The 18,343-nt window shown below is 38.5% G+C and overlaps 2 protein-coding genes and 1 long non-coding RNA gene across 3 annotated transcripts; all 3 read right to left on the bottom strand.

Moving 5' to 3' along the window:
- Positions 1-2: 2 nt before the first annotated feature.
- On the bottom strand, positions 3-2,091 carry LOC117812915. Its single transcript, XR_004631287.1, has 3 exons — positions 1,826-2,091; positions 759-923; positions 3-353 (listed from the first exon to the last, which is right to left on the bottom strand). It is a non-coding gene; the product is annotated as an uncharacterized LOC117812915 (long non-coding RNA).
- A 2,606-nt stretch (positions 2,092-4,697) lies between these two features.
- On the bottom strand, positions 4,698-10,771 carry banf1 (BAF nuclear assembly factor 1). Its single transcript, XM_034683415.1, has 3 exons — positions 10,639-10,771; positions 6,783-6,947; positions 4,698-6,580 (listed from the first exon to the last, which is right to left on the bottom strand). The coding sequence occupies exons 2-3, from the start codon at positions 6,906-6,908 to the stop codon at positions 6,434-6,436; spliced, it is 273 nt and encodes a 90-aa protein (XP_034539306.1). The 5' UTR covers positions 6,909-6,947; positions 10,639-10,771; the 3' UTR covers positions 4,698-6,433.
- Positions 10,772-12,864: 2,093 nt separating this feature from the next.
- prdx5 (peroxiredoxin 5) lies at positions 12,865-17,633 on the bottom strand. The gene is made up of 6 exons (XM_034684297.1): positions 17,300-17,633; positions 14,794-14,928; positions 14,570-14,701; positions 14,024-14,062; positions 13,870-13,934; positions 12,865-13,211 (listed from the first exon to the last, which is right to left on the bottom strand). Exons 1-6 carry the CDS (start codon positions 17,393-17,395, stop codon positions 13,106-13,108), a joined length of 573 nt encoding a protein of 190 aa, XP_034540188.1. The 5' UTR covers positions 17,396-17,633; the 3' UTR covers positions 12,865-13,105.
- Positions 17,634-18,343: the final 710 nt, after the last annotated feature.

Raw genomic sequence — 18,343 nt, 5'->3', positions numbered from 1 at the left:
CGTCTGAAAGTTGCCTTTTATTTTGTATTAACAGCATTATAAAAACTGAGGAGTTTCACAGTAAAATGCAAACACGCCAGTCAGTGTTTCCTAACAAAAAGCTGCTACGCAACAGTTACATCTTTAAACAGCTGGTGATATGGACAAGAACGTGGCACAGCCTGGACATGCAGATTTTATAGTTCCTCTGAATAAAATAAACAATCTTATACAAAGGAGTTACACCATTCTTTCAGACAGCGATAGCGTTCACCTTGTTGCTCGGTGTTAGCCCCGCATGTGTCCTTCAGCCAGTCCCCGAAGCGCTTCTTGTCTTTCCCTAGCACCAGAAACTACCCGAGGACAGCGTATGCCTGCAGAGGTAGGGGTCAACACACATCAAAAACTCTGAGTAAGAAACTCATGATGGAGATCCAGGGAAACAGAAGCTCTAAATGTAAAATGAATGTGAAAAAAACTCACAGTTTAGTATAGCTCTGTATTTTTTACAACACCTTATCAACTGTAGCCTTTTGTCATTTTTTCATAAAGGAGGAATTCTGTCAGATGTTAAAATTATATGGTGAAAAAACACTTGAGTAAAATCCCTTCATTATTCTACTCCTGATCTTTTTAAATGTATTAGTTTGCTGTTTTATGATATCATTAAAACAGCTGTTAGAATAACATTCTCAAAACATTGACTAACACCCTCCTGACACAACATGTCATGTTTGTTCACACTGTGTAAATATATGAAAGATGCAAACATCTCTCACCTTGTCAAAGCCTTTTTCCTTAAATTTTTTACCAAGGATCTCTCATATACCTGCAAGAGCCATCACAGGTTTCTCACCCATGGGCTCCTCCACAAAATGTTTATGTTTATGGGATGTCGATGACATGGCTGATATGTGGGTGGTATCAAATCAACAGCTTCTGATCTGTAACACAAAGAAAACAACAGAAATAGATTACATTTTCTCAGTCACTTTGTTGTCTCTGACTACTCCTAGCTCCATCTTTTAGAATTACTCTTACATAAGATGATGTGCATTGGTACATTGTATCAGCTTACAGTAGTAAAGTTTTACAAGTTTTACAATTAACTTTGATCTTAAGATATCATATCTGGGGATCATCTGCCACTCCTACTCTGCTCTCATTACGAAACTGAACTATGTTATGATGCATTGATTAAGAGGTGTGGGGTTGTGTTAGAACAGTGTTAAATCGTCATGGTTTCAAGAGAAAGGAAATTACAAGATATATTGAATTGATCACCCAGTGGGGAAATTAACATGTTACACATTTCAGGCAGTTGATGTAAGGCAAGGCAAGGCAAGGCAAGTTTATTTGTATAGGGCATTTCATACACGAGGGCAACTCAATGTGCTTTACATTAAAACATTAAAAGCAATGGAAACATTAAAACAAGCATAGAAGAACAGTTAAAATTACAAATATAATGAAACATAGAGAAAAAAAAGGAAAAATAGGAATATATTAAAAATAGAATTAAAATGTTCATTTAAATCGAGTTAAAAATAAGCTAAGATAGGAAGGCAGTGACAAATAAAAAAGTCTTAATCTTTGATTTAAAAGAGGTGAGAGTTGGAGAGGATCTACAGCTTTCAGGGAGTAAACACTTAAAGTTGGTACATTCTTCAGTGGTGTCAAAGACGAGGTAACAAAATGTCGAAGAAGGGAGTTATTGTTGAGACTTTTATAAGTCAATAAAGGACCTATCTTTTAAGTTTGGTTTTTATAACTCTTCCATTTTTATTGCCTTTTTACAATTTTTTATTGCTATTTAAAGCCACTTCATCGCCTTCTTTTAACTTACCTTTCAAGCTTGATCCCTGGCTGAATATCACGTTGCTGACTGAACAGTCATGTGGTTTCTGTTTCTATCCAAGCACCGGCAACCACAATGCAATGAGCCTGGTTTCTGTGCACTTGCGTCACAGGCTGACGATTTGAACTGATGACCCTGATTATTGCTTTACAGGATAAACAGTCCAGCCCAGACTGTAATGCCAATAATATTGATATGCAGTCAATGTTCGAGCATTTTGAAGCATGAATGGTTTTAAAACTTCTGTGCAATTATTCTACAGCTTTTCAAAAAGAAACAAATTATGCCATTTTTAGAAAACAAAGGCACATCTGCTGTGATCAAGCTTTGAGCATAAACTTGTTTCATTCAACATGTGTAACTACAGAGTAAGTTAAATGTACACTGCTGTTTCAGTGTTGTTCATGTGTTGTTGACAAAGTGTCTTTTAGTGGGTCCTTTCTCAGAGATCCCCCTTTCAGTTAGCTGTTCACAAAATCTTTTTTTGTTTCAGTGCATACTCATTTTTATTTCAAATGTCTTGATTGTTCTCTAGATCAGGGGTTCCCAAAGTGGGGGTTGGGACCCCCTCAGGGGTCGTGAGGCAGAAATGGGGGATCGTGAGATGTCTTCCAGAATGTTTTTTTTTTTCTAAAAACAGTACATTTTACCCATTATAGTAAAAATATCAATAAAAACAGTAGCTAAACTTTAAAAAAAAAACTTGAAAATAGAAAATTTAATGAGTTTTCTTCCTCTCCTTTTGCCAGATAACTCCTAAGTTTTATGGTTAGTGAACAGTTAATTATCAAAAGCATCAGTAGCAGTAGGTTAATTCATAACCGCACAGGAAACACAGCCACATGCTCATATAGGTAGGGTCATTTTCTGCAGACCAGCTAAATGAAGCCACATTAAATCACTTTGAGGGACAGTAGGGGTCGCGAGTCCTTTGGCACCTATATATTGGGGGTCACGGGCTGAAAGGTTTGGGAACCCCTGCTCTAGATCATGCAATTAAACATTACTCATAAACTTGTCATTATGAACAGAAATATGCAGTTACTGATTCAAGAAAACATTACTATTACTCATAAATCTCCTTAAGTCCCATCCTCCTCTTCTGCTCGTATCAAAGGCGGCGGCTGACCTGATGGCGTACTGTGACGCACACTCCTGTGACGACCAGTTTATGAACCCTGGCGTATCACTTCTCTGTCCTTTGGGTAAACAATCCGGCCAACTGAGACACCACGGCGAAACCGGAGTGAACTCCTCTGGACCCATCTGAGATTCGCTGATGGTTCTGAAAGACAGGAAGCCTGAATCCCCAAGATTCTGTGGTCGAATGTTAATGGAGGCCTTGTGCTGAAAGTCTAATATGTTCATAATATTTCAAGATTACATGTTCATATTAAGATCAACATTCCTGTTTAAATAACTGAACTGAATCATAATTCAAACAAATTTTAATTTTAGACAAAGATAACCAGAGTAAACACTAAATGCAGTTTTTAAATGAGTTTATTTTTTTAAGAGAAAAAAGTTATCCAAACCCACCTGACACTGTGTGAAACAGTATTTGCCCCCTAAACCCAATAACTGTTTGTGCCACCCTTGGAGGCAACAACTGCAATCAAGTGTTTGCGATAGCAACACTTGATTGCAGCCACACTGGAGGGTTTTTGAGCATAAACGGCCTGTTTAAGGTCATACCACAGCATCTCAATCAGATTCAAGCCTGGACTTTGACTAGGCCACTCCAAAACCTTCATTTAGTTTTTTTAAGCCATTCAGAGGTGGACTTGGTGGTGTGTTTTGGATCATTGTCCTGCTGCATAACCCAAGTGTGCTTAAGCTTGAGGTCTCGAACTGAATACCGGACATGCTCCTTCAGAATTTTCTGGTAGAGAGCAGAATTCATGGTTCCATCAATCACAGCAAGTCGTCCAGGTCCAGACACAGCAAAGCTGCCCCAGAACATCACTCTACCACCACCATGTTTCACTGTTGGTATGGTGTTCTTTTTATCAAACGGTGTGTTGCTTTTACGCCAGATGTAACGAGATGCACACCTTCGAAAAACTTCAACTTTTGTCTCATCAGTCCTCCTGGATGAGTCGTCGCTGTGCTCTTGGAGTCATTTTGGTAGGCCTGGCCACTCCTGGGAAGGTTCACCACTGTTCCAAGCTTTCTCCATTTGTGGATAATGGCTCTCACTGTGAGTCCCAAAGCCTTAGAAATGGCTTTGTAACCCTTTCCAGACTGATAGACATCAATGACTTTGTTTCTAATCGTTCTTTAGATCACAGCATGATGTGCTGCTTTTTGAGATCTGTTAGCCCACTTCACTTTGTCAGAGAGGTTCTATTGAAGTGATTTCCTGATTCAACAGGTCTGACAGTAATCAGGCCTGGGAGTGGAGAGTGAAATTGAGCTCAGCTTTCCAAAAAAACAGATTTATCACAGTTAATTTGTGATTTAACAAGGGGGGCAAATACTTTTTCCACACATTGTCAGTTGGGTTTGGATACATTTTTTCCCTCAATAAATAAAATCATTATTTAAAAACTGCATTTTGTATTAACTCTGGTTATCAAGGTCTTATATTACTGTTTTTTGGATGATCTGAAACATTTAAGTGTGAAAGAATGTGCAATAATATGAGAAATCAGGAAGGGGGCAAATACTTTTTCACAGCACTGTAACTAAAGCCATTCAATCTGAACTAAAGCTATTTGGTAAAATGAAAGTCTGTCATTGGAACACTTTTCTAAGAACCTGATGTACTTTCAGTATTTGCAAATATAAAATTAGGAGCTTTGATGAAAAAGTAACCAAGGAGTACCAGGCATTGAAATAAAACATCCTGTTACCAAGCGTCTGACAGTTGCCTTTTATTTTGTATTAACAGCATTATAAAAACTGAGGAGTTTCACAGTAAAATGCAAACACACCATTCAGTGTTTCCTAACAAAAAGCTGCTACACAACAGTTACATCTTTAAACAGCTGGTGATATGGACGAGAACGTGGCACAGCCTGGACATGCACTACTGCAGATGTTTATAATTCCTCTGAATAAAATAAACTAGAACGCATTAAGGCATCTCATGTTCAAAAAAAAACAAAAACAGAATCAACTCATTCATGTAGACATAACCTACGTCAGGCTTGTGTGCATACTGTAGGTGGTGTTCAGTTCAATGTAAAGCCACTGGATCAGGGATTTATCACTTGGAGGTAATTAAAAGACCAAGTCTTACACATAGGTTGTTGAATTGTGACTCAGTCTTGTTTGGATTTTGATTACAAGAAAAAAGTAACACAGTCAACTTCTACTGAAGCCTTAAATACATTCTGATTACAGCACAGCGTGTCGATTAAATTAGCCTCTTCACTGGTAATGAATAAACAGGGTTCAGATGGATTTAGATGGCTGCCACATGTTTACATCACTTGAGTGTCTCACTCTTTTTTCAACTCTGCACGAAAGGCGAGCACAAAAAGCATTTCGGGAGCTGCGAATAAAATTAGCATTATTGTCTAGCTTATTGACTTTCTGCATGGGCGCCGCACATCTGTAATAGACCGACACGTCTTTGACAGCTTTGAGTTTGTTGTATCAGCATCTTTATTTACATACATTTCAGACTTCAGGTTGTAACAAGCTTTGCTCAGACCGGATGGCCATGTCGCTTCTCTATATTCAGGATTAAGATTAAAAGATTTTGTAATAATATAAAAAAGAACCCTTCTCTGCTAAGACAGTGTCACATTAATTCTGTAGTTTAGTTTTTCCAAATGAGTCACACCCACTGCAAGACACCTCTTCAAAAAAATTGTTTACACCATGTTGGGGGTCTTAGGAGTATATGATAGGAGACTGTGATAGAAAAATACAACTTACATCGACTCTACAATGGCTTTAAAAACAGACAAACATGGACACAGAGCCAAGAAATGAGAGTGAGCTAGAATATTAGTCTGGGTCGTACTGATACATCACACTCAGAGAAAACTAAATATTTTCTTAGACTGAAAACTGTTTGTTTTAGGTTGAACATTATAACACAGAACTGACTAGACATGTAATATTTGAACTGTTAAATCTCAAACATTTATAAAAACTAGAAGTACATGAAATTATTCAAATGATGAACATGAGCAGCTCTCTCTCAAATCTGGGAACTAGACATTCAATTTGAGGCTTCTCTGTGGACAGCAGATATTTTGACGTGTCAAACCTAGATTTACTGACATGTGTTACATCACTAGTAAGCCATAATGGAAGTTATCCATCATTGACGTACCTGTTTACACCTGTGCTCCTATCATATTGACATGCCAAAATTTCTGCAGCCTGTCAATTCAACAGCAATCCAAAGAACAACAAGGGGGTCCGGATTAATCGTAGCCAAAACTGTGAGAACGTTAGACTTTTTGGGAGGATCGAATGGATCAAAAAATATAATAATACCTTTGAATATACTTTTAAAAATGTCATCAGTGTGTACAGTGTCAGTCCAAACATATGGTGCAGCAGAATTGAATCAAGATCAGTGAAGAGGTAATATACAGTTTGGGCTTCAGAAGTAAAAAACAATGACCGGATGCTTTATAAGAAGGCGTCACACCATTCTTTCAGACAGCCATAGCAGTCACCTTGTTGCTTGACATTAGCCCCGCATGTGTCCTTCAGCCAGTCCCTGAAGAGCTCCTCGTCTTTCTTTAACACCAGGAACTGTCCGAGGACAACGTACGCCTGCAGAGGTACACACAAAAACCCTGAGTAAGACATCAACCTTCATTATTCTACACCTGATATATTTTTAAATGCATTACTTTGCTGTTTTATGATATCATTGACACAGCTGTTAGAATAACATTGACTAACACCCTCCTGACACAACATCTCATGTTTGTTCACACTGTGTAAATATATGAAAGATGCAAACATCTCTCACCTTGTCAAAGCCTTTTTCCTCCAGTCTTTTACCAAGGACCTCTCCGATACCCGCAAGAGCCATCACAGCTTTCTCGCCCATGGGCTCCGCCACAAAATCTTTATGTTTCTGGGATGTCGATGACATGGCTGATATGTGGGGGGTATCAAATCAACAGCTTCTGATCTGTAACACAAAGAAAACAACAGAAATCGATTACATGGAAGTCATCTCCTGCGAATCAAGTACACATGTTTTGGTCTTGCGCCAAACTGGGGATGTTTTGGTCATATATTTTTGATACGCTAACTAAGGCATACGGTTACACTATTGCTCCGAATAGTCTGTCTGCGATTGTTGGCATCGTTCCTTCTAAAGGCGCTCCTAAAATTCAAAACAGGCCTTGGCATTCACAACCCTGCTGGCCCGTCGGTTGATTCTCCTCAACGAGGCTCTCCTGCCCCCCTTCACGTTCTCATTGGATCCGCGAGGTGCTGTATAATTTGAAGCTTGAGAAGCTTAGGTTTACACTAAAAGGCTTGGTGAAATAGTTTCATGTTACTTAGGATCCCTTTTTGGACTATATACATTCTCTAGGTTCTTCCTCTGAGTTGGAGGACTGATGTGTGCAATCTTAACATACTCTTTGTTATCTATTTTATCTAATACGTCTATTGTACCTTAATCCTATTTTCTCCCACTTATTTACTATCATTATTATATTTTGTTATTTATTCATTTATGTTTGTATTTTCTATTATTATTGTTATTGTTTTAAATTGTTGAATGGCCTTGTAATGGGTGGTGGCACTGTCTGTCTAAAATGTTGAAAATGTTCTACGAATAAAGTTGAAAAAAAAAGAGAAAACAAAATCTCAGTCACTTTGTTGTCTGATTACACTTGTACATTGTATCAGCTGTAGCAGTTCTTTGTACAGTACATCAGGTTTTACAAGTCTTACAATGAACTTTTCTCTTTAGATATCATTCCTGGGAATTATCTGCCACTCCTGCTCTGCTCTCATAAAGAAACTCAACTGAGAGAAGTCCTGGGTTTTGTTTACCTTTTAGGAGGTGTAATTAAAGGGGTTGTGTTAGAACAGTGTTAAATCCTTATGGTTTCACAAGAAAGGTTGGATGAGATGCATTTAATTGATTAATTAAATGGAGAATACTCCACAGATGGAGAAGGCCCTGTCCCCATATCTCTTTGTCCTTGATGTTCAGACAGACAGGAAGTTTTGGTGTGATGATCTGAGTGCTCTGACAGAGTGATGTGGAGACAGGAGTTCTGAGATGTACGTGGGGGCCAAACAATGAAGTGCTTTATAAACGAACAGAAGGATTTTGAAATTAATTCTGTAGCTGATCGGATGCCGGTGAAGGGAGGCAAGAATTTGTGTTGTGTGGTTAAGTTGGTACATTCTTCAGTGGTGTCAAAGACGAGGTAAGGAAACCTGAACCAGCCGCTCTGCATATTTCCATTTCCGCAACATCAACCGTCTCCGCCCCTCTCTCACCCCTCACACCACTGCTATCCTGGTCCACAGTCTCATCACCTCCCACATTGACTATTGTAATTCACTCCTCTTCGGTGTCCCTCACAAATCCCTCCATAAGCTTCAACTGGTCCAGAACTCTGCAGCCCGCATCATTACAGGAACCCCCTCCTTTCATCACATCACCCCCGTCCTCCAGCAGCTCCACTGGCTCCCGGTCAAATTCAGAATCAACTTTAAAATCCTCCTGTATACTTTTAAGGCCATTCACAACCTCATCTACCCGTATATGTCTGATCTCCACAGTCACCCCCTCTCGCTCCCTCAGGTCTTCCTCTTCCTCCCTCCACCTCTCTGTGCCCTCTGCCTGTCTCAGCCCCATGGGGAGCAAAGCCTTCAGTCGCTCTGCTCCCCAACTCTCGAACTCTGTTTAACTTCACTGCCTCATTTTAACTTGGTGTTACTTTGCTTGTTGTTTTATTTATTTTATCGTGTTGTTTTTATTGTGTTTCATCCTCTCTGTAAATTGTCCTTGAGCGCTTGGAAAGGCACTTTAAATAAAATGTATTATTATTATTATTATTCAATAAAGTGAGCTGTTGTCGAGTGGTAACTTTAAAACACACATACAGGTGAGCAAACATTTTTACCCTCATCGCCAAATCAGTGCCTGATCTAGGGTTGCCAACTGTCCTGTATCAGCCGGGGTATTATTGGGCTACATTGGTTTGTTTCATACGGGACCTCAATTGTCCCATATATTGACTATTAACTCTTGTAAATACAGCAGACTGCACTCTACAGATACTAGATCAGATAAAACCACAGTGGATCGTGTGCCAATCACACCTGCAAAAAAAGTGTGGAGAGGATTTTCTCTCTGATGGCCATTAAATGGTCAGACTCAAAAAACAGATGCAGCACAGAGCTGATCAAAAATTAACATCAAATATCTGTAAACTGTGACTTGTCATCAGTGGTGGACAGTAACAAAGTAAATTTACTAGAGTACTCTACTTAAGTACATTTTTTGAGTATCTGTACTTTACTTGAGTATTATTTTTGGGGGGTACTTATTGCTTTTACTCCACTTCATTCAGAAGACAATTAATTTACTTTTTACTCCACTACATTTCTATCAGTGCTATAGTTAGTCACTACTTTTGCTTTGAAGTCAGCTTATGAATTTCCTTCTCTTTTCTGAAATCTGACCCCAAAGACAGTAAAATGTGTTTGTGTAGTTCTGTTTGTCTCAGTGGTTTAGTCGTACCTGTATATCGTGCGTCTCCACATTTGAACGTGGAGCAAACACAGAGCAGATTTCACTCAGATCAGGCCGGTTATTTAGAGGTGGTAATAATGGCTATAATTCTCCACCTGAGCACCCCATGGCCATATCTTAAGTCCGTGTTAGAGGTTTTTGAAATGAAGAATGATACATATATTTTGAAATGTTCTCCTTGTTTCTCACTCTGCCCAAACATACAAACATTCACAGTCCAACCTGAGAACGCGTGCTGAGCTACGTAACTTTTTATTCCATGGCATAGTTTTTAGAGATTTTAAGTAATGGTTTCTAGATAAACATAATGTAACTGAATGTACTGTATTCTTGACTGCACTCATGTATTTTGAAAATACAATGTTTAGAGATATTTTGAAGAAGTGCTTTGAATACTTAAGTATTTTTTAAAAGCTAGTACTTCAGTACTTTAACTCAAGCAATAATCTGACTGAACAACTTTCACTTGTATTGGAGTAATATTTGACATGGAGTATCTAAAGAGCCAATTTGTGTTTTCTTTGAGGTTTATTCATATGAGGTTACATGATGATACAGTAAGGATTAGAGGGAATATACACACTTCCTGATTTTCCAGTTGAACCAGAATATGAATACACACTGAATTCACACATCATGCTCACACCAGCTTTGCACCGCGCTCCTGTCCCTTATTAAGTAGTGAGAAAGTTGGAAACCATATCCTTATCAGTGCTCGTGAGCAACAACAGCAGTGTTGAATTGCGCGCGCAATGGAAGTTGCTAACTGCTTTAGCAAATGTGCTAATGCTCACTATTCATCGCATTGCAGTCTATTCACCAACGACTGCCACCGCCTGTTACAGTGGAGTTATCGCCTTTTTAGGACATGACGCAGTCTGCCAGCAATCCTCATAGTCGTGGAGCAGCTTGCATGAAGAGCAACGTTAGCTAGCTGCAAATGATTTAGGCGCCTTCATATGGATGTAGCATCACTGTTAGCTAGCTGGCTAATTACTCTTCACTGCATTTCTTCTCACATCCTCGAAACTGATGTGCTTCTATTACTTATAAACAAATCGCGATCAAGACACATCATCGCCTTCTTTTAACTTACCTTTCTATTGTGATCCCTGGCTGAATATCACGTTGCTGACTGAACAGTCGTGTGGTTTCTGTTTCTATCCAAGCACCGGCGACCACAATGCATTGCGCCTGGTTTCTGCGCACTTACGTCACAGGCTGACGATTTGAACTGATGACCCTGATTATTGCCTTACAGGATAAACCAGCCCATACACCAGAGCAGGGCTATTCAATTAAATATGTGGTCGGGCAGGATTTTCTGACTAAGGACATGAGCTGGGCCGGACATTTTTAGCAGACAGTGAGCAAAGTTAACCATTTAAAGGAAAAACAAATAGATAAGATAACAAACACACTGGATGCTTATTAATGTATTGCCACATCCAAAAGGGCATAAACACAATAAAAGAGCAGCACTTAGACTAAACCTATGCTGAAATACTGCTTCTTTAAATTTTACATTTCTAACACATAACTTCAACACATTTTGAAAGGTAAATACATGTTAAGGTGCATATGAACAAAAAAAAAGGTGCAGATTAGGAACACCATCTTTTGTTTTGGTCACATCTGAAAGTAACTTTCTTAACAGCAACTTTTCAGAACTTGAGGTGTTTTTCTTCTTTTGAAATAACAAAAAACACAGTTTGTCCCTGTCCATATTTGGTCCCATCTAAGACAATCACAACTTCAGTGCATATAATTAAAAAAAATAAACAGTGGGCACAGTGACACTTTTCCTTTGAAAGGAAGTAAAGACCCAGCTGACATCATAGTGCATAATAAAGCGCAATTAAGTGAAATAACTATGAAAACCAAATGTCTCTCTGAAATGACAATACACTATGCAGTTGCTTTCAGGCCACTCGAGGGTTGCTTTCCGGTCGCATGTGGTCCGCGGGCTGCTAATTGAATAGGGCTGCTTTATGGAATAAACAGTCCAGCCCATAGACTGTAATGCCAATAATATTGATATACAGTCAGTCTTCAAGCATTTTAAAGTATGAATGATTTTAAAACTTGGAACATACTCAACATGGAGCTACAGCAATGTCAGAACATGATCAGTTGAGGAAGAGGAATAGAGAAGTAATTTTCATGAGGTACAAGGAGGAAGACAAGTGCTGAGAATCATGAGGGGTTTGCTTTTGATTGTAGTTGTAAATATGAAGATAGGAGATGAAGATTTGTTTTGTGGGAATGCACTCGTATAATGCCAGAAAATAGTGAATAAAGGGGTAGGATTAGATAAGTTTTAACTTCTTCCTACTCCTTTTCGCACATGTAAAGTAAAATGTTTCAGTGCTTGCTAATGGAACTCATTGAATTTGGGGTTTTTGTATAACTAGTTCTTCTTTTTTTACTTGTATGTTTTTTTTTCTATTTTACTTTTACATGTTCAAAATAAAGACATCAAATCAAATCAAAACTTCTATGCAATTTTTCTACAGCCTTTCAAAAAGAAACAAATTATACCATTTTTAGAAAACAAAGGCACATCCGCTCTGATCCAGCTTTGAGCATAAACTTGTTTCATTCAACATCTGTAACTACAGAGTAAGTTACTTTTTTTATCTGAATGATAGGCCAATACTAGGCTAACACTGAATTAATTCTTGAAGCCCCCTTTGAATCAATATTTTTAGAAATTGTGGTGTCATAATATTCCTGTTTTTCATTTGGGTTTTATAATTCATAGTAAAGCAACTTTAGTGGGCAAACTCTCACATTTGCAGCTGCAGACCCCTCAAATGAAAGAGGGGACTTTGTCAGTTTAATACAGATAATCAAATTATTCTAGACAACATATTTTCTAAAGATCAGTGTCTTCCTATTTAAAAAAAGTCATACTCTCCCAAAAGCAAACATACTATTCAGATAATGTGTAGTATCATACCTCAAGAAAAAAAGGCAACGCTGGCAATCGATTATTGTTGCAACATGCCTCTGAGAAAAAAAAAAATGTAGTGTACACTGTTGTTTCAGTGTTGTTCATGCAATGTTGACAAAGTGTGTTTAAGTTTGTCCATTCTCAGATATTTTTTCCAAATATCCCCCTTTCAGTTAGCTGTTGTTCACCAAAACTTTTTTGTTGTTTTTTTCAGTGCATACTAATTTTCAGTTAAAGTGTCTTGATTATTCTCTAGATCATGGAATTAAACATCACTCATGTAGAAGTCATTATGAAAAGAAAATACAGTTACTGATTAAATAAAAATGTATTAATTACACTTAAAGCCAAACAGGAAAACAGTGATTATTGCTTTCAGGGGTAACTTTATTCTCTCAGGAGTAACAGTTTACAGAGGATCGTGGTCTTTACTTTTGATCGCCTTTCAAGTCTTAGTTGTGCGCATTAATAACCTTCTGGCTGTGTTTGACATTTTCATCCATCATTGGGGAGCGAGACAGGTTGAAGAGGTTTGGTAGTGGGCTTGGTAAGTGCAACTTTTACAGAAACTGTGCCTACAGTTTGGGTTATGATGATCTAAATAGGCCTACAGATCAGACAGAATATTAGAAGCCAGGCTGCAAGTCAGCCCAGTGCCATCAGGCTCAACATTGACCTTCTTCACAACTCCATCTTCCACCAACATGGCATATCTGAAACACAGAATGAAATACGAAATTAATTATAGCTTTGGACTCAAAAACACCTCCGGATGAACCTTGTCTAAATACTGATTAAATAAAAGATTTATTTTCAGCATGATCCATCATTTAGCATGTCAATTTAAAAAGATACAAACATCATTCAAGGAATAAAACAGTGAATTGACTCAGGACTATACAAGTGAAAACAGTGAAAATATGCCTTCAGCACAAAATCAGATCTTGTCTTTGTTGTTTAACATAAAATACTCACACCCTCTGTATTTATCCTCTTAAACTGATCATAAACACACAAAAAGAGGTTTGTATCTGCTGTCATGTTGGAAATCATTCCTTCTTTCACTTATTATTCACCAATCACTGACAGGTAAACAATCATTCTTACTCAATAGTGAGTAGGAATGATTCATACAAAATTCATCAGTGTCTAAAAAGTTATAGATTTGTTATGTTAACAAACCAAGATAACATATCACAGACAATCTGTTCGGGCCAGTGCAAGGGACTGTGGATGATTCAAACTTTAGCTATCACAGCACATACAGACAGATTTCCAACACAGCCTGAGTTAACATTTGTGTTGTAATGGAAACAAAGATAAAACACACATTATTATTGCAAAACATAAATACGTGATGACTGTCATTACCTCTTGGATCGCTTGTTTCCGAGAGCTTGCACAATCTGATCACTGTCAAGTAACAGGTCAACAGCCTAAGAGAGAGCCAGAAAGAAAAAAAGTTAGATGAGCACACGCAGTGACATTAATGTAAGTTAAAAAAAAAACAGACATTTAGATTCACCTTTGTAAAAGCTCCAGTAGGATCAGCCAGCATTCGCACCTGTAATACAAAGTAGTAAATGTAATATTGTTAACAATTGTATTATCAAAGATTTCATGTGTCTTTAATACGTCTGCTTCGTTTTTGCCTCTGTACTCTCAAGCAAGGGTGCTTCAAAACTAAGAGCAAGGGACACTGTAGTCCTTTTAAGACTTAACAGGACACAAAGACAATATAACACAGGTTCACTGACAACAAGCGTGTGACATTTAATCATCTGTCAGCTTCCAAATTTCAAAGGTTGCATGCAATCAAGTACAATTTTTACAGTTGCCTCCATTATGCACACATCCTGTTGCATAATGTCAAGCAGTCTGCTGAGGTTTCTTACTGGTTAAATCCACTACAGATCGGTGGAAAGCAGGACTTACACATTTACTTTAGTCTCAAGTAGATCTAACAGTAGAGATGCAAAACACCTTCACATTTAAGATGTGATTAATTCAATGTTATCTCCTTCTTCTCAGTGCTGATTGTCGCAGCAATTGCTCAAAAATGCAATCTTACCTTGCCATCTGTCCCGTGCTCCTTTCCCCAGGCAGCCATGACAAATGCATCATTAACAGAAATGCAAGCCACCTCCTGTATGCCTTTACTCTTCAAGTCGGCCGCCTGCTGCACAAAACCTGGGAGGTGAGTCTGAAAGCAGCAAGAGAAATACAACGTCAGCTGATGTAAAGTTGAATGTGAACAAGAAACAGCAGACAGAGAGCTGAGAGTGTAGGCTTAACCTTGGAACAACCCGGTGTAAAAGCTCCAGGCACAGCAAAGAGGACTCCCTTCTTCCCCTTGAAGAGCTGGTCCATAGCCACCTTGTTTCCTGGCTCTCCTTCCTGGACCTCAATTGCAGGGAGGTTTTCTCCGACCTGTCAGGGATAGAACAAACAGTTTTACCCGATGTCATTCTGTAAGCTGCAAAAACTACTTCTATGAAAAGTGGGAAACATACAAAAACATACATGAACGATCTGAGGCATTTTTTCACCTCCAAAATTATTAATTATTAATTATTCTTTCTTTAGCTCTGATCAAGTGCTTAGTGTAGTAGACAAAGTGAAATATTCAAGGCACATTATCAGGAATGATTTGAGTGATGATGATGATCTGCAGCGACCGTGCTGTAAACTGTATGCACAGGCTAATATGCTGGCAGGTAGATTTCCAATGTGCACAGATAATGTTAAAATAGAGCTTTTTAGTGCTTACTGTATTCCATTTTATACTGCTCAGTTTTGGTTCAGTTACAGTAGAGCCAATGAGAAAGATTCAGATAATTAACTAATTGTAATTATTGCTGACCCTGTATTGTGTATTTTATTTATTTCCTTTCTTTTTATACCTTTTTATGATGATATGGACCTATGAGTCTGAAATAAAGTGTATATACAGCATATATTAAATCAAACCCATAGATAGCGGTCGTATTGTAGTTTCGTGGTTCAACAAAATATAGAGAGTGAATAACTTTAAAAGATTAAAATTCTAATCCAGGGGTGTCAAACATGCGGCCAAAAATGGCCCGCTGGAGGTTCCAATCTGGCCCGTGGAATGACTTTTTAAAGTGAAAAATTACTTGCTGTTTGCATAATCCGGTTGAGATTCATGCAGACTTTTTAGAGCACTATAAGATGATCCACTAACTACTAACACTAGCTCTACAGTCTACACCCCTGCATACAACACCGTCCAGCAAGCAGACTGTTCCTGCTGGAGCTGAGGGGTCCAAAACAGTCAACTTTACCTTGTTGATTAATCGAATAATTTAAGGGTTCATTTCGGTTAAGACAAGACCAGTTGTGATTCTGTGTCCGGCGGGACAGTAAGACTCTGCAAGTTACGGACTTCAGAGCAGCGAAGGGGGCTGATTATTTATAATAATCCTTCCAAATTTAAATAAATAACAAGACCAAACACTATTTACTATGTACGTTAAGTTACATAAGTACACACAGAGAGAGAGTAGATCAAACATAACTGGCTGCATAAAAATTTTTAATGTTTGAAGTGTCTGCTGTATGTTTTTGTTGATTGTTACTGGTCTGGTTTTTGTTTTTAACTCTGTAAAGCACTTTGAATTGCTCTATGTATGAATGGTGCTTTATAAATACACTTGCCTTGCCTTGCCTTGTAGATTAATATAATTGATCTGTTATTTTGCAGTAAACATTTCACTCTGTGTCAGGTGAATGGGTAACCTGTGTGTTTGGGGTGTTCACAGCAGGTTTCAGGGCTTAAAGAGTAAAATATTCTGCCCCACTGTGAGACTCATCATGGCGAAAAATACAACAGCTGTTTCTGTAGAAAGATAGTTCACTAAATGTGAACATTTTCAGAATGTACTTGTACATTTTTGCACTAAAACAAAGGGGAACATTTAGAGTTGTCCTTCTCTATAGGTTATTATATTATGATTTTCAACTTGGACTGTATGTGGCCCCTGAACTGAAATGAGTTTGACGCCCTTGATATAGAGAGTGAATATTTTTATAAGATTAAAATTCTAATCCATCATGTGCGCACATTTTCGCAGCTGACCACTGGAGGGCGACACATCACTACACAAAGGTGCATATCACATGATAAGATGGCCGAATGCCTATATTTAAGCCTGACATTGACCGACTTTTAGTTAATACACTTAAACAAAAGCCCTTTCAGCATGCTTTGGACAATATATCAAACTCCCAACATGTTCTGAGAATAGATACTTCTTGTGAAACAATATCTGTACGTAGCTGCAGCTGAAGATTGCAGGGCACGTGGTGTGAAGTAGCTGTCACCATATCTGTCCAAAGTTAAAGGTATTACTGTAGCTGTATCACTGAAATAAACTTCAGGGCCACTCAACTGTGTAACTGCATCGACATGAAAATTGCAAATCCTCCTTATTTTCAAGTGGCCATGTTTGAAAGCCATGGGACCAGTAGTATTACCTTGCTGTATTGACTGACAGTTTGCATTACGCACAGATTATGCAGCGTTCAAATCAACCCCAGCAGGTGTTGAGGAAGTAGTAAAGTACAGAAAGGACGAACATGCTCATAACGCACAAACAAACACGCTCTATCACTCCTAAATCACATCTGTTATGGCGACGTGGTTTCAGCAGCACTGTTAGCATGGTGAGCTACAGGAGGAAAGCCGAATAAAAGAGTCAAATCTTTGTTATATAAAACCTTGAGCAAGCCATGTAGCACATATCGCTAATGCTGTAGCTTCAAGGCACTCAAATCTCACCTGTATCGGCATTCTGGCGACAGGAGAAGTGTGTAGCAGCCTCACGCACTGGGCAGCACGGGTGCTCTTGATTAGAGTGGATGTGATAGTGAGCATTGTAGCGTGGAGGCAATATGCTGCGGTAGCGCTATAGGATGTGCGGTGCGCTGCGTTTGGGTTTCAGACAGACACACCACAATCTGCCAGAGACGGTCCTGCTGCAACTCTAACTTCCGACACTGTGAACCAACAGCAGTGTCCCAGATAGACATGGACTGTCTGGATTAAACCTAGCACCCAGAAATGGGCCTGCTAAATCTTTATTTACTGCGCCATCTGCTAGTAGGAAGCTAAAAGTCTAATGTAATATGTCAGGCTCATTGATGCATTTGTAGGCAGAGACATGAGGGTTAATAACCAAAACAAACTTTACATGGCTTTATTTGTTGGCCATGAAAAACATGTTAAAGGTGGGGAAGCTACATAATGTTGGAAGATAAACCTAAAAGTTACTACTGGCAAAAACTCTTAAATTTAGACAAGACGTCTACAATATACTTAAGCTGTGAGATTCGCACTTTTGAGTATTTCGATTTGTTATTTTTTTTAAAGTGACATTAAGCTCTTTGTAGTTTAAATGAGTTGACTTCAAATTGTTTTTTACATTTGATCATTTAGTTAATTTTGCTCAAAAATAGAACTATAAAGTTGGATGTAACAGTGGCACTGATAAAGTAGTGTAACCACACTTGGACATCTATATTTTTGTAACTATGCGCCCCAAGTGTTCTGAATAGTCTTGTTAACAGGTAGGTGCGCTAACATGCACACGTAAGGTGTTTTTTGACCGCAGGAACTTGACCCCTGAACTACATGCGTTTCAACTGGAGGAACCAGGGTCTAAATTTAGTTCAGGGGTAGATAATCTCCCCCCTGAAAAGCCCTTGCTTTGGGGGGTAGTACTTTTTAAAGGTCCTGGAACTTTCGGTTGAACGTAACAGTGTTTTTGGAGTTTACACAGTAGTTGAAACACAGAGGGAGTTCCTGGGAATGCATACTTTAGTT

This window comes from Notolabrus celidotus, chromosome 5, assembly GCF_009762535.1.
Source record: "Notolabrus celidotus isolate fNotCel1 chromosome 5, fNotCel1.pri, whole genome shotgun sequence".
Classification (NCBI taxonomy): domain Eukaryota; kingdom Metazoa; phylum Chordata; class Actinopteri; order Labriformes; family Labridae; genus Notolabrus; species Notolabrus celidotus.
This window is presented reverse-complemented; position numbering and strand designations above follow the sequence as displayed.